General features: G+C 34.1%; 1 protein-coding gene across 1 annotated transcript in view; it reads right to left on the minus strand.

Annotated features, from left to right (window-relative positions):
* The window catches only part of RYR3 (ryanodine receptor 3), a 218,562-nt gene that overhangs the window by 10,742 nt on the left and 191,817 nt on the right, over window positions 1-16,003 (minus strand). The window contains exons 86-95 of the mRNA XM_069858332.1: window positions 15,872-16,000; window positions 15,388-15,492; window positions 14,266-14,347; window positions 12,625-13,949; window positions 9,505-9,563; window positions 6,836-7,004; window positions 6,234-6,320; window positions 3,711-3,908; window positions 2,985-3,115; window positions 350-392 (exon numbers count right to left, since the gene is read on the minus strand). Of these exons, the coding sequence (XP_069714433.1) occupies window positions 350-392; window positions 2,985-3,115; window positions 3,711-3,908; window positions 6,234-6,320; window positions 6,836-7,004; window positions 9,505-9,563; window positions 12,625-13,949; window positions 14,266-14,347; window positions 15,388-15,492; window positions 15,872-16,000 (2,328 nt within the window). The remainder of the gene's footprint in view (window positions 1-349; window positions 393-2,984; window positions 3,116-3,710; window positions 3,909-6,233; window positions 6,321-6,835; window positions 7,005-9,504; window positions 9,564-12,624; window positions 13,950-14,265; window positions 14,348-15,387; window positions 15,493-15,871; window positions 16,001-16,003) is intronic.

Below are 16,003 nucleotides of genomic sequence, written 5' to 3' on the forward strand. Positions count from 1 at the left end.
CTGTCATTTAAGCTGGCATGTTTTTCTTTTTTCAGGGGAAAGAGGGGGCTTTGTATGTTAAAGATGGCAATGACTGTAAATTAGACATCTGTGGCTGATTGACAGCACAAAGTTATTTTAAATGCCTGAGTCTGGGAAGGAAACCACAGCCTTCTGTCTTCCTTCCACCTATGCTGCAGCTGCCTGTTCACCAAGACATTTACCACAACAATGACTTCCATGAAGCAAATTTCAGTTCTCAATTATTTGTATATTTATGAGTATAGAAGTACATTACAAATAGATATTCAGATTAACTGAGTAGTAGAATATTGCTATGACTAGCATAAGAGGAATATTAAAAGCTTACCTTCCGTTTTACAAATTTGTCCCAGTAATTGTTAGGAAAGGACCTAGATAAATAAGGCAAAGATATTTCAAGTTATTTAATTTGTTAGTAGAAAAATTTGTTAGTAAAAAATTTGTTAGTAAAAAAACAAATCCGAACAGCATAAATCCCAGAAAATACTGTAGTCACTGTAACATATTTCATTTCCTAAATAAATACCCTATTACTCCTAGACATTTTATCAATACAGGCAATGATTTTCAGAGGAAAATACGAGAGAGTCTTGTAGCATGCATAGTTTTTAAATTCACTGGATGACATTTTAAATAGAGATGGAATGCTTGGAACCAGTGGACAGTTCAGCAACATAAAATTATAAAAGTATTTTTAAAGAAAACAGAAAATTGCAAAGATCAGTTTGCAAAAACGAAGGTTAGTGGCAAGATTGTTCTCAGGTGTATCATATTGTTGTTATTGGATATGACATCCTGGAAAAAGATAAGGTAAAAAACATTTATAATTCTAGAACTGCAATACAGTTCAGCTAAAGAGTATTTTGTACCACCTGCCTCCAAACACCCATACCCACACTAGTAATTAAAAGAATATCTATTGCTGCATACAAAAGAATATTGAAGAGGTGTCAGGGTATCTTTTATGAAGAATTCCCTGTTTTTTTATCAGAGTCGTGAGCAACCATGGGGTTTTAATAATTAACCAGTTTTATTCAGGAAAGGTCTTACAACAGCTACTGGGAAATACATCAGCTCTGACCTGCAAGAGAAAAGATGGTGTTCTCTCACCATCAGTGAGAGATGATGATCAGTGAGAGTTCTCTTCATCAGTGAAGTTTCCCCGATCTTCAGCTCAATCGTAAAAATATTGATCTTGAACCATCTTATGAATAGCAGTGCCCAGGAATTCTTTATTCTGATGGTCTCAATGTATATTATGCCAGTTTTGGAGAATGCCAATTAGCAGGAAACAATACAAAATTTAAGGTTTTTCTATCCCCATTTCCTGGATGTAATACCGAGGTGAGAAAATATGCAAGAAGGTCAAAAAGAAAAATAACTGCTTAAACCAAAGGACAGTATTGGTAGAACAAAGCAAGTGTTAGCAATGGAAGATGGAGATTCCAGAACACTGTTCTGCTGAGATGTGAGGCAAACTTCGAAGTATTATTAAGTGCTCACTTTTTAATTTTCCTGAATGAAATTATTCCAGATAAGGCAAATGGTTCCAGTGGCTCAGATGGTATATTCTGGTCCAATGCTCCATATTAATTTTTGCCTTGATTTCTCAGACTTTTAAGTAAAGTGTGTCTCTAATGCAGACAGCCTGCATCTATTTCTTTTACCTACAAGCGTCTGATGAATGGTGCTGCATTTATCAGGGTATCTCTTTTGCCTTCTTAATTACTTTTTTTTCACTTACAGGAGTGTATTTAAGTATGTACACAACACTGGCTACCCTCCAGCAGTGGTTATCCTGGTGCTACAACACCTGCACTAAACCTTGACAGTCAATTCACATCAGAAGGAAGGATTAGTACTTAAATTAGCCTTAATCTTTTATTCAAATTCAGTAGACAGCACAACATGCTGAGAACAAGCTGTACAGCATGTCATTTGGGATAAAATGACAATATATCTCATTAATTCATGCTTGTTCTTGCTGGGGAAGAAAACTACTGGATGTCTAGATAGCTTGCTATCAATAGTTAAAATGTGTTGGAAGTTAAACAGGCTCTCCAGTTTCCCATTTACTTTCTATCGCAACTTTAATAATATGTATTAGTCTGTATTTCTGACTGAAATAAAGGAAAAATTCTTAAAATCAAGACTAGGAAAACCAAACATTCAAGAATTTCCAATATTTTAGACATTCTAATTTTAATGGAAGTATTGAGGGTCTATTTATAATGTAGAAAAATTGAATATGGTTGATAGATTGGCAGCATATTTTCACTCAGATGCCTTTAGCTGATTTTTTCTTTTCTGGCTTATTTTTATCACATACTTACTGCAGGAGCTTTTTGATATTTTTCTTTTTCTTGCCTCCATTGTATTTTTCACTCACAGAACAGCACATGAATCTCTGAGAATCGGTGTATGACTACTACAGTATTCGCTAATGCATAAAACCTGACAGTAATTCCTGTCAGAACCACTTAAATTCTGGGATTGCTTGACACTTGATTAACACTAGAAGTACTTCTCTTGTGATACACAAATTTTGTTAGCCAGAAGTGGGAAAGTTAGCCAGAAGTGGGAAAGAAAGGCAGGAGGATACAACATAAATGTGAAATTCAGTCACCGACAAGGGTAGAAGCTATCATCTGAAAACTGTCTCAATAGTGACTAATAGGTGAAATGTCTTGGAGAGAGCTTGTGAGTTAAGATGCACAATCCTTGAAAACCATAAAGAAATGAAAAGGAGTGGGAAAATACATGTTATGATAGTATTTATTATATAAACAGATGATGCAGCATTCCACATTAAAATCTACTCCTGCAGCATCCAATATAAGGTGAAAATGCCTTTCTTTTAGACTAACTAGATGGCAGGGGGAAAGGGAAGGTTCTAGATCAGTGACTTAATGAGCTATGATATTTTATAAATGGTTTACGTTTAAGCATTTAATTTTACATACGGAGTATTTATAACCAGGCGATCCCATTGTCCTTTAATATCATCTTCAGATGGCTGTTCAGTTATGTACAGTCCATCAAATTCCAGCTTTCTAGCTACCTCCTTTTCTCTCTTGAAAACAACCAGAGGGACCTATGAAAATAACAGTGGATATCTTTGTCATGTTTTATATATTTTTAGAAACCATGATATTTACCTACAGTGTTAATTACTCCTTATAATACTGTGTAAGACCAAACATCGCATTAACATGTCCCACAAGCAGATCAAAGGCTAGCCAGTCTCTGAGCAACAGCCACCTTGGAAGATAAAGTCCCTCTCCCATGATTTATTGCTGAACATGACATTACATAGTGTGGAATATCCCCAAGTCAGCTATCCCAGCTGTGTCGCCTCCCAACTTTTTGCCCCCTCCAAACCTACTTGTTTGTGGATGCACAGAGTGAATAAAGCAAAGAGAAAGCCTTCACACTGTTCAGCAATAATTAAAAGAAAGTAGGTGTGTTACCAACACTTTTCAACCATAAATCCAAAACACTGCTATAAAGAAAGTTAACTCCATCTCTGTCAGACTGAATACACAAAGAAAATATGTATGTATCGATAGTGAGAATTTGTAAACGATTAGGTAAAAATAGATATTCCAGTATTAGTTCCAAAAATCACTTTGAGACACAACCGATGTTCTTTAACAAATAATATATTAGTAATAGGCTTCAAAACTTGCCTTTAAGCAGTAGTAGCCAATCACACAGACAAAGGAGACGATAGTATGAATAACTGCCAGTGCTCTGAGAGCAGGTGCCATGTAACCTGTACTTTCTTGTAAAACAAAAAATACCATGCCCTCATCCTCTTCCTCTTCGTCAAAAGAGTTCCAGAGGTTAGAGTCTTCCTCTATTTCATCAAGTGGCTCTTCTGTCACCTGAGAGAAATTCAAGCACATTGAAAACACACAATAAATCTAAAAGCTTAGATTTTGTCATTATTATAATTACACATTATGTTTGCAAAGCCTACTCATGGGAAGGAGAGAAAGCATTAGCTTTGAACAGTAATGCCTTTCATTTTCATGGCAGATGTCTTGACATCATCCAACATCACTGAAAAAGAGAATTCAGGAAAAGCAGGATAGGCATATGACAGTTTACAAATCTTTGCTTTGACAGTGCTGCAGCAAAACCAAACCAAACAATTAAAAAGTTATGCAAAAATGTTTTCTTGGAAGAATGAAACAATGACAGGGTTATCTAACATGACTGAATTTAGAGTTAGTTTTGTAATCTATGTTGTTCATGATTAAGAGAGTCTAGAAAGAAACAAAGTTCTCATGTTATCAACTTGTAGACTGTCAATGAATTTTTATTTCATGACTTAGTTTAGAGCACTGAAATTTATACAGAACCTTAATCAGTATTTTGTAAATATTCCAAGCCATTAAGCTGACATACTGCCCTAAATTATTCCAGAAATTTAAAACCTCAGCTTTTAAAATAAAAGCACTAAGTGCTCTTCTTTTGACAGCTTTATGTGAAAGCTCAAGATCTATTCAGTCCTGTTTGGCTCTCAGAGACCCTTTCCTACCTCTGACCGATGGACTTCTACTAATAATCACAAATTTTCATCCTCTCTCTGCAACAGAACGGGTTGTTGGCTGACCCACAAGACCCGGTGAAAAGCAGAAAAGAGTGGGGAGAAAAGGGCTGTCATAGGCAGAAGCAGCCTTCTGCATATACCTTTGAAGTAAATGTCCTCTAACCATATGGGATGGAAAAAGAGAGGCAAGAAGGCAGCCTTAAATAGCCCTAATGGTCTTTCTCTTGGAATGGTGCAAAAAAAATCTGTGCAGTTTTCAAGACCTTTTTGCACCTATACCTGTCTTGTCTTCAAGACTCTAACTGTCTTGTAGGAGTTGCTTTTCAAGATTTTGAGATCAGGATTCAGTTACTTCTAGACTGAATGTTCAGCCAGCTGCTTTTGTCATCTCTGAAATTTTTGATTGTAGACAACAGAACCAGAAAAAACTAACATCGAAAACACAATATTCATAGCTTATTGCAACTTGCACCCTATATCAAAGAGGAAAAATCAAAAGGGCTGTATTCAAGGGTGAATCTAAATGAGGATTTTTCCTATGGACTTCCAACCTGCAAGGAAAGAGAAAAAAATGAATCTTTTATGGATAGGAGATCTCTTTAGTGAATCCTTTTCATGGATAGAGGATTTAAAGATTCAGGAATAAAATTAGTGCAGGCTGCTGAAGATGTTCCACTTTGTATCATTGGGTTAAACACCAGAACCTTAAATAACTCAATCAATTCAAGTAAAATCCTAAGATTAAGTTTAAAGTATGGATGTATAACCTTCATCAGTGATATTAAAAAACCCTGCAGCTTACAATGAAATGGCTTCTCTTCCATCTGCTCATATCAATCAATTCAAATACAAAAGCCAGTATATTAAAAGAAATAATCACAACAGTCACTAACAACCATATTGGCAAGGACAACAAAATGGAGTGAGTAAGTATGAAGACTGAATTATACTATCCCATGGAAACAAAGACTAGGAAAAAAAATATATGCTTGATGTTCATCGGTGATTACTAAATTAATGAAAAATATGAAAAAAAAGTTAAATAAAGCAAGCACACCCCCAAAGTAGCAAACCCCAAGCCTGAAAGGCATGAAAAAAAAAATTAACAAATTAAACATAACTAAAACACGTGAGATCATCTAGTTAAGTTGAGATATTCAATTGATTCTGAAATTATGTACAATCAAAAATGAATGTAGTCAGTATGGTTCTTTAGAAAAGTAGAAAATCATCAAGAAAAATCAGGTGAACTGAAATATTTGAGTATCTTTAAAACAAATGAGAGAAAAAGAATGCAGTAGTTATGACGTGAGAGTTATCACTGGATTATTAGTTTCCTGTGACAAAACCAACAATCCAAACAATAACAGACTTATGTGACTAAATGAAAAAATACCTAGAAACACAAGCTTGGCTACAAAGGATGAATGAAATAAATATGTTTTCATTTATCCTGAGTAAAATGAAACCAGAATAGGTTTAATATCACAAATATTATTTATAAAATATAAAATATTATTTACACTTCATATCTATATGCTTTAGTTTGTGTTTGAAGAGCTTGTAATAACGGCCTTAAACAAGTCTTGAAATCATCACTGAATATTCCTCTGGAAGTAACCAAAACCATTCAAAGGACAGTGCATAATCTTACCTTGTAAAATAGAAGAATAAAGTTGATGGCAAATGCAACAAATAGAGCAAGAAACCTTAAGTTATAAAAATTTCTTGCCAAGTAGTGCTGAAAGTAAAAAAACACAAAAATTAGAGGTGGCTTGTTGCTAATGTCAAGATAAGAATAGTAGGCAGCAAGGTTTGGATTTAAAATTGCAACAGGGTAGACCGAAATAGAAAAATAAGAAAAGTTTCTAGAAGGAAATCTGGAAAAGAAATGCTAGAATATCAGAATAAACTACTTATGAAGGTTTCAGAGTTCACAATTTTTTGTTTTTGAGGACAAAGAAAAATCTTGCAGAAAATAGAATTATAGATTCTAGAAATTAGATTATGGAAAATCAGGAGTGCCTACCAAGGAGCTCAAGATATTAATCTGTCCTGTTAGATCAAGACAGAGGAAATTAGACACAAACACTTTATTTACATTACTCTATGAAGGTACAAAAATCACAAAAGGCTCAATAAAGCCAGTCATTTGAAAACTTAGGCCACTGTTCCTTTCATGATTTCTACCCTCAATATCAAACTAATTTTCTATATTAGAAAAAAAACCCCTAAAAGTATTTAAGTAAAACTTACAAGCATTTTTGTTTGGTAAATTTCCAAAGCTTTGAAGAAGTTAGCCATAACTGCCTCTGGTTTCTCAATTTTTTGTCCATGCCTTCGCTTCTTTTTCTTCATTTTTCCCTCTTCTAGCTGCTCACATTCCACTTCCTTTGCTTTATCTTGTTTCTCACCATCTTCCATGCTAAAAGAAAGGTTATATAAACAAAAAAAACTAGCCAAACATATCTACTATAAGTGCATTAATTTAAAAAGAATTTGAATTCAGGAAGTTTGTCTTTGAAGGTTAGTTTTGACACTGGGAGACAAAATATTGTAATTAAAAGCCTTGAGGTAGACAGTAAAGAAAAGTAATCTTAGTTTCAAATTATATGCAAAACCAGAGTTGTTGAGGGGAGGTCAAAGGAGTACAAAGTGAAAATCAAGTAGAAGTTACTGTGCCAAAGTAGATAATGTTTGCCAAAACCAGTGATGTACATATATACTTAGTACAAACAACATAAGAATTTTAAGAGTTTGCATGTACTTTCTTGGGCCTGGGGCTGAAAAAGAGAAATAAAGCTTTGGGATTTGGTACACAGTATAGTATTTGAATCATGGTATCATAAAATTAATTTGTTTCACTCAAGGCAATTACTGTTGTTACAGGGATAAATGAGTAATAACAAGAATATTTGCTTCACAGGCTCACACTTTACAAGGTGTTTGGAGATGACATTTCTCCTGCACCACTGAACTGCTGTGATGAAAATTAAGCATCAAGACTGTATGTAGTAACAGGGGAACTTAGTTACTAAACCCCCAAAAAGCTAAATTTGCACAAAAAGACCGTCGAGGCATAAGGATATAGAAATGCATTATCTAGCTTACTTTATCACATTACTATTGCAGTTCAAATTCATCTTCTACCAGAAAAGTCCTAGTTGCAGCCTCAGAAATGAAAGCCATTTGCACTAACATTTTAAAGCTGAAGGCAATTTGAATACATTGCAAAAGTACTTGAGAGGAGAATTAGCAGACAAGAGAAGAAAACAGGGAATAGGGAAAATAAGTCCAGTAAAATAAGAAACATAGAAAGAGACTATCCTTATGGAAAATAAGAGGTGAAAAATCCTAAACCAAGAAAATGAATGGCACAGGAGATTTTGGATGAATTCTTAGATATTTATAAACTGCTTCACTAAAACACTGGTGAATGTGCTACTAGCGTCCAAATCAGGAGACCAAAACCTCTCAGCAAAGAAAAAAAACCCAGCAATGGTAAGATTTAACAAAACTTTCAACAGGGGTCATTTGGCCAAACTAAACAATAACCAAGTTAATAGTACAGTGTAACACGTTCTAGACAAAACAACAGTTTCTGAAACTGCTTATTTTGAAGTTACTGTCTTCACACTAAGCAATACTCATCACCGGGTTCTTTGGATACATGGTACCAAAAAAACCAGATGAGCTTAAAAGCACTTTTTAATTACCAGAAGTGCTCTAAATAATGAAAATAATATGCTTAACATCCCTGCAGGGACTGAAGAGAGAGCCAAATAATATCAAAACAATTCTGTGACAATAAAATGCAAGAAGGGGACTTTTTAATTGAAGAAGTATTTTAGACACAGCCTGAAAGGTAACAGGTAGGAAATGAAAATATGCTGAACTATCATAGATAGGCTTACTTTAATGTCATACTTTAATGAGGTTAACATTAAAAAAACCCCAAACTCCATTTAAATGCACACATCTGTGAGCATAGTTATATGTGTACATATTCTTGTCCATTTAAGATATACATAAGTATGTATATACACATGCATATATATGTATACACACATACTCATGTATAAACGCATATGGACAGAGGAAACAATGATAATTTTCAGACAAGCTATAAAGAGTGTATCCAGTCCTAAAATATCCATCCAAAAGGCATGCTTAAAAAATTAACTCTGACAGATAAGAGAATAAAGATAAATGAGGCTGCAGTAAATATTTTATAGATGAAGCAAAATAGAAAACAAAGATTAAAATGATGTAAGAATTTGTAAGAATCTCCAGGAGATCTCTTGCCAGTGTCTACAAATATTTTAAGGGCATTCAGACTGCAAACCTATGATGTGGTTGCAGATTCAGAAAGTTAGCATATTTCTTAAAAGTAGGATGCTACTAAAGCAAGGTAAAAATTTTAAAAGTTGTTTATAAGGCAGTCATATGTACAAGACTGAACAAAGTTATGTATCTGATGTCAAGTTCACAACTTGAGAACAGATAAAAAACAATAATAAAAATTGATGCATTAGACAAATCTTATGTTTCAACTATTGTTGCCTGAAAATTATAGTGGGTAGTAGGAAAATATAAAAATATGAATAGTAGTAATGACAAATCGCAGAGATTTTTTTTCAATGCTGATTCTCTCTTTTAAAGGTAACTACGGGAATTTTGAAAAGACAATGGCCACAGATTTATTTATGCAGAATTATCAAGGGCTACAAAAATCAGATTGCCATCTCGTTGACCACTGAGATGATCTGGCACCTCTTAGGGACTGTGTTGCTTTCAAAAATACTGAGACAAAGTGTACATAAAGTGCTTTGGATACTGGGTGTTGCCTGTATTCTTTCTGGCCAAATAACCTAGCATTGGAAAGCTACAAGAAATTAAACAGCAATTGTGTAAATATAACATACTCAGCCTTCTCAGCTTCTGCTTTTCTTTCTGTTTCGGCTTCTTTTGCAATTTCACATGTCTGCAAAAAGTATTTTAACTGTCAAAATGCATCCAATCAAATAAAATATTGGCAATTTTAGTTGCTGTTTTTTTTTAAAAAAAAATAAAATAATTACCACACTAGTTTTTTTATATCACTTTGCACATTTAACAAGTTAGATTTTTAAAAATAGACAGCTCAGACTAGATCTTAAGAGTGAAAACTGTAGAAATTCTTCTGATAGCCTTTTTCAGTATAGTGTTATCAATATTGCGACCAGTCCAGTTTACTGAACAACTTAAAGGAATTATGCATGGTTATCAGACAGACTATAGGACCAACTGAAGATGAAGATAACTACATGCAGATCATACAATAATGTAAAAGTCACTTACAAAACCTCAGTGCAGTTACTGATTATGTGGGAAGTGAATATCTGTTTACCTCATTCCAAATATGAAAAGAGGAATAATTTATCAATGATTGCATCAAAAATATGAAAAAGATCTGTGTAATTATCAGATATTATTAAACCAAATTAATTTGTCAAGATCAATTGATGCGATTAAAACCAGACAAATATTTAAACAACTTTTACTTATGCAACGTTTTCTTTGAACTATTTTTCTTACAGAGGTCTATGGTTCATTAAACCTTTACCGCCACACCTCACGACCGTTTAAGTATGTGTTTATAACATTCCCTTGAGATAAGAAAAAAAGCAATATACAATTTTCCAGGTGGCTAACTGCAGTAAAGAAGCTGAGGCCTGTATTTCAAACACCTTTAAGCTCAGTGTTGCAAGACCAAAGTGAACTAATTTCAAATACAGTTTGAGTATCTAAGCTTCACTGGAAATAAGAGAGATGCAGGCTCCAAAGTCGTAGATTCACAAACAAATCTTAAGTGCCTAAATTTGTTACCATTCATGTTTGCAACAACCCACTTTAGTTCTTTACCATCTTCTGCATTCTCTCAAAGTGCTTAGGCACCAATAGGCTATTGGTATATTCTTCTACATTTCTGGTTAATGCATGAACACAGTTATCTAAAATTTTCCTCCACTACTCACCCGGAAGTCCATCTCTCACAAATAAATAGTGAAAGAATTTATGAAACTATTTACTAAATAGATCTTGTCTTGCTTATTTCACCTCTTACCCATGGAACTTAATCAAGTACATATGATGGAAGGAACCTCATCTAGTACGCGTGATGGAAGGAACCTCATCTAGTATCCGTGATTGAAGAAGCGTAACTACTCCACAGAGTTTCCCCTAAGATCCGACGCTGGTGGAGAGTAATTTAGACATTATTTGATGATGCTTAGTTCTTCTAAGGGGTAGGGTGGGGGAAGAATGAATAAATTCTTATCCATCCTCTCCATTCGTCTATCATGTGTTCTTTAACTTGTCTCCTTTCCAGGCTGAAGAGCCTTAACCTGCATAATTCCATATAAAAGATTTGTTCCATATCAGGTTTTGATAACTTTTTGACCTTCACTGAACTTTTTTTCAGTTTTATCACATTATTTTTGTAATGGGGGAACCTGATCTTCAGGACACAGATATACTTCGGGCTCATGGAGCATACTAATATTCTGGAGTTTGCCTCTCTCTATTCCTTTCTCAACAATTCAAGATTTCAGCTTGTTTTTTTGATTTGTGTTGATTGACATTTTCATTGAACTGATATATTTTTACAACTTTTACTTCTGCACAACTCTATTATTTCTAAGATTTCATACCCAAACAGTAAAAATGAACTCCAAATACAAAATTTTACATGCAAAATTATAACTTTTCCTCCCATTAACATCACTTCACTGATTTTCATCTTCTATTTTCAGGCTCTTCTGCAACCTTCCAGTTATATTTTGATTTTTCTGCTACGAAAAACTTAGTTTGTACTGTGAGGTTCTGCACTTCTGTGCTGTGAGCTATGCAAATAAAATAAGAAGCGAGGAGTGAGCTAACAGAGTTTATTGATAAATCCAAATCCTAAAAATCTTTATCATACAATTCCATAGGTCATTTTTCATTTTCTCTGGCTATACATCATTGACATCACCACACAATTGCTTTTCCAGTTATATAGAGGTGAATTTCTGTTTCCATCTATGTTTGCTTTGTTATTGTAAGTACTTATGAAAGACACAGGGGATTTTTTGATACTTTCATTGCTGTTTCTTCTTCCAGCAATGCTTAAAAGTTATGCCACACCTCCAGTGCTCTAACTGGATTAGTTGAGTCATTCCTATACCCAAATATGCAATTTCTGTACAATATAATTATTGTAAACATTACTTTGGTAAGCCTCACTAGATAACATATTAGAGGTAAAAAATGGATAAATTCTATAATTGACTTCACATTAATGACTCAAAGTATCTGCATAAATTACTGTTTTCATTAAAAGTTAAGAAGAAATCTGAGAGAAATGCATAAATCAAAGAAAATTCTAAAATAAATACTCAAAGCTGAAGTAAAATATTTACCTCAATTATTGTTGAAGAAAATTCTAATATATATACTCACCTCAGAACTTGAGCTAAAATAGCATTTACATTTATGCTAAATTTACATTACATTTATGCTAAATGAGGTAGGATTTTAAAAGACTGTCATTTTTAAGTACAATCATAAAAATGAGTTACTAAATAAATAAGAAAAATAAATAGAAAAATATACTTTGATCTAGGGAACAAGCAAATTTTGGAGGAAAAATATACAAATGAAGAGGAAATAATGAACAAAGAAGTTGTGCAATGGAGGTTTATTTTCGAAAAATATCTGGAAAGCATGCCATAAAGAGGTGGCTTAATGATGAGGGGAAAGGTATATTTGAATGATAAGTAGAAACAGACCTAAACTGTAGAGTGAAATTTAATGCCTTCCAAATATGAAAAATACATTTGACATTTAGTTCAAGCCATTTTTAAAAAGAATGATAAATTATATTCAGCTCATCTGAGTGGAACAAAATATATTGTTCATAAAATGGAATAAAAGCAAAGAATTTTTATACGATAAACATTAAAGTAAGAATAAAAAAGGTAATATTTTTATGCATAGAAATAAAAAAAACCTCTTTAACATACCTGTAATCCTTTCTTTTTACGAACTGTGTTTTCCAAAGATGACTGGATATCTGTACCAAGGATTTCTGCAATATCTCCAAGTCCAGCATCATGACCATGTTTTGAGCCACCTTCTTTCTTTGTTTGAATGCCAAAAATGTCTGCAATGATATCAGCTTCTCCCTTTTCACCCTTCACAAACTGCACGAGTTCAGCTCTTATGCTGTTCTCGGCACTTTCAGCTTTTTCTGCTTCCATAACATCATCATGTATTCCAAACTGTGTTGGGTCAGGCATGTCCCCTAATATTTTAGTAACTTTAATGTTTTTGGCTCCTTCAACAAGGCCACCCCCAAATACAGTGCTCCAAAGAAGCTGAAAAATTCCCCACACTATAGTAAAGAACAGCTGGAACACCCCTACAAATAGAATCCAGAAAAAGGAGAAAAACACTTTCACCATCTCTTTTACTGTCATCTTTCTAACTTTCCTGTATTGTTTCCTCAGACTCTTCACAGTGACCATTTTAAAAAAGTTGGCAACATTCTTCTTCACGGCAGCACAGGTCGTAGCAAATGCTGAAGCAGATTCCAGGGACTTTTCTTCTTCCTCATCACCTCCAATATCCACTACATGACATGGCTCTGCCTCCTCCTCTTCTTCAGGCCTCTCAGATGAATCTGTTTCAGAGATCTGAGATGCTAACTGCATTTCAAAGATCGTGTCTTCACAGAAATTCACAAAAAGTTCCATTTTTTCTTGCTCTCCACCTTCATTTACTACATCAAATATGAACTGCCTTTTGGATTCCTTCACCTGTGGCTTCTCCCACTGCATTCTACTGGATTCACTGATTTCAAAATAAACTCTTTCTATTTTCTTGGCTCCACCCATTATTTCAATACGGCCAAGGTATGGTTCAAAGTAATTAAGAACACTTTCTGCTGGCTCAAGTAAGCTCTGAAGGCGTGAATCATTAGGCATGTGTTCTGAAAGGTTTGTTAGCAATACTGCTACATTAAATCCAATGTCTTTTGCTGGTTCATGGAATCTTTCCACAAAATCAACATAGTTAAACATATCATTTTCATCAGCTTCTGCACAGGACAGCAGAAATTCAATCTCTGACTGTGTGTATTGTTTTTGAGCCTCCATGGATTTCTGGAATTCCTTCTTTGAGATGATGCCTTTACCATCTGGGTCGTGCTCCTTGAAAGCATCTGAGTTAGTCAGATCCTTTAACTTGAGGAACATGTCAAAGAACTTCAAAATCATTTCTACATTGCTAGATGACTCCACAAGCGTGTCTACCATTTGTTTTCCAATAGTTCCATTTACGACATTACCTAAGTAGTGTGTTAAAACAGGAAGTTATTTGGTATCACTGCATTTTAAACAAATAAATTTCATATTTGTGCTGAGAACAGAAACAAAGTTCTTGAATCTTCATAATTTTTCTTTCAACATGCCTTTCTGTAGCAGTCCTCTTTTTTCTGACTATTTATATTCCAGAATAATTTTTAAATAAATACAAAATAGTTTTTTTTCCAGGCACTACGTAAGGCAATTAAAAAAAATTTTAGAAATACTAACATAATTACTGCACTTTACATTATGAAGCTGATATTATCATATTTGGCCATAAAGAAAAACAGGTCCAACCTTCAAGCAGCGATAAGAGCATCACTACCATATCCTTTAGCAGATCTAGCAGTTCTTTAAGCAATTCAATCTGAGCAGAGTCCTGTTAAAAAAAAATCGTTATAAGGGGATTTTGCTGTATCTATCTGGAAAATTAAGTACATTTGGAAAAAATAGCATGCAGGATGGTCATCTAAATGTTCACATTCTTTAGAAACATTTCATTGTCCCTTTATTATTATTATTATCATAAGCCTTATATAATATGAGGGTAACTTACTACTGCAAAGGCATTAACACCATAAAGATAAGCTTTAATACAGCATTAAGAAGTATCAAAGGGCAGATAAGGCACAGCAGAAAATCATAAAATTGGTTACTCCACTGATCTGGCAGTATTCATCTCAGAAATAACCCATCCTTTCTCACTTCATAGGGAATATTAAATGGCATAATACATTACCACTCAACAGAACTAGAACTGTTTAGTTTAAATACAGGTCATGATAAGTCTAACATGGATTTGCTACAGGACCTAAAAACTGTTAGGTATCTTCAAAATTCTCATATATAATATTTCTGTAGGGTGGAAAGAAATCTTATGAGTAAGTCATACTGTTGCATTCAGTGTCTAGTGGCTTGAGTGTATGGGTACATTAAGTAGAAGTCTCAAATGTGGAAGAGGTGTGGGACTCCACAATGAGCTGTACAATTAAACTGACATTGCCTCTTGTCCTTCTGCTCAGTGCCTATGATGAATTAACTGGACAACACGTTCCTTCCCTCTTTGAATATTTCACAGCTTCTCTCTTGATTACTTAGCTGTAGCACGGTGCTTCTGCTCTGACAGATAATCAGCTTTTGGCAAGAGGGAGGAAGGGATCAAATTTCCACCTTCAAGATCAGGAAGTTATGACTGAGTGGGAAAGAGTGAATTTGATATTAGAAAAGGTGAGTTCTGAAAGGAGTGATGTGGAGTTCTGGGATTTAGTCTTCAACCTCTACATAGGCCCATGCACAAGCAATAAGTATCGGCACATTAATTGTTTTAAATTTTTCAATGTTTACTTGACTGTAATTTATAAACATATAAACATATTTATGAACATATGCAAAGAAGGATTACTTAACTACTGAAAATACCTGTGAAAGTTTCATCTGCATATTGGCAAAGACATGAAGAAAACCAACTACTGCATCCCACAGCCTACTGTGAGCCAGACTTTGTTGATTACCTATGCAAGGGCCCTAAAAAAATTGAGAAAAATGTATTTTTAATTTAAATAAAATAAAATAAAATAAAATAAAACAAACAAACCCAATTTACTTTACTAAGATTTTTCCATGAAAAAAACAAAAAAAGAAACATCAGGCTTCTGTGCAGCTACATGAGAAAACTACTGAAGGTTTCTTTGGTAGCTAGAGCATAAATACTAGAATACTAGATAATATCATGTTAAATACATAACCGTTCACTTGTATTAGTATTAACTTTACACTGGACCAGTGATTCCCAATAATGTTTAAAAATAAAGCCAGATTATTTAGAAGTTTATGATAGGACACGAACAGGCCATGTAATCATAGAACTTCACTGTTAGTACCTTGAGAAAAACATTTTACTTACCTGGATATACTCTGTAAGGGAATTGAATATTTGTTTGGTGACAGCTAAAGCTTTAGAGAAGTTACGTTGTCCTGATTCATCAATGATGTCCTTTCCTGAATAGTACCAATAGAAGTCACTGATTGATTCCTA

The sequence above is a fragment of the Phaenicophaeus curvirostris genome, chromosome 5 (genome assembly GCF_032191515.1).
Source record: "Phaenicophaeus curvirostris isolate KB17595 chromosome 5, BPBGC_Pcur_1.0, whole genome shotgun sequence".
NCBI lineage: Eukaryota > Metazoa > Chordata > Aves > Cuculiformes > Cuculidae > Phaenicophaeus > Phaenicophaeus curvirostris.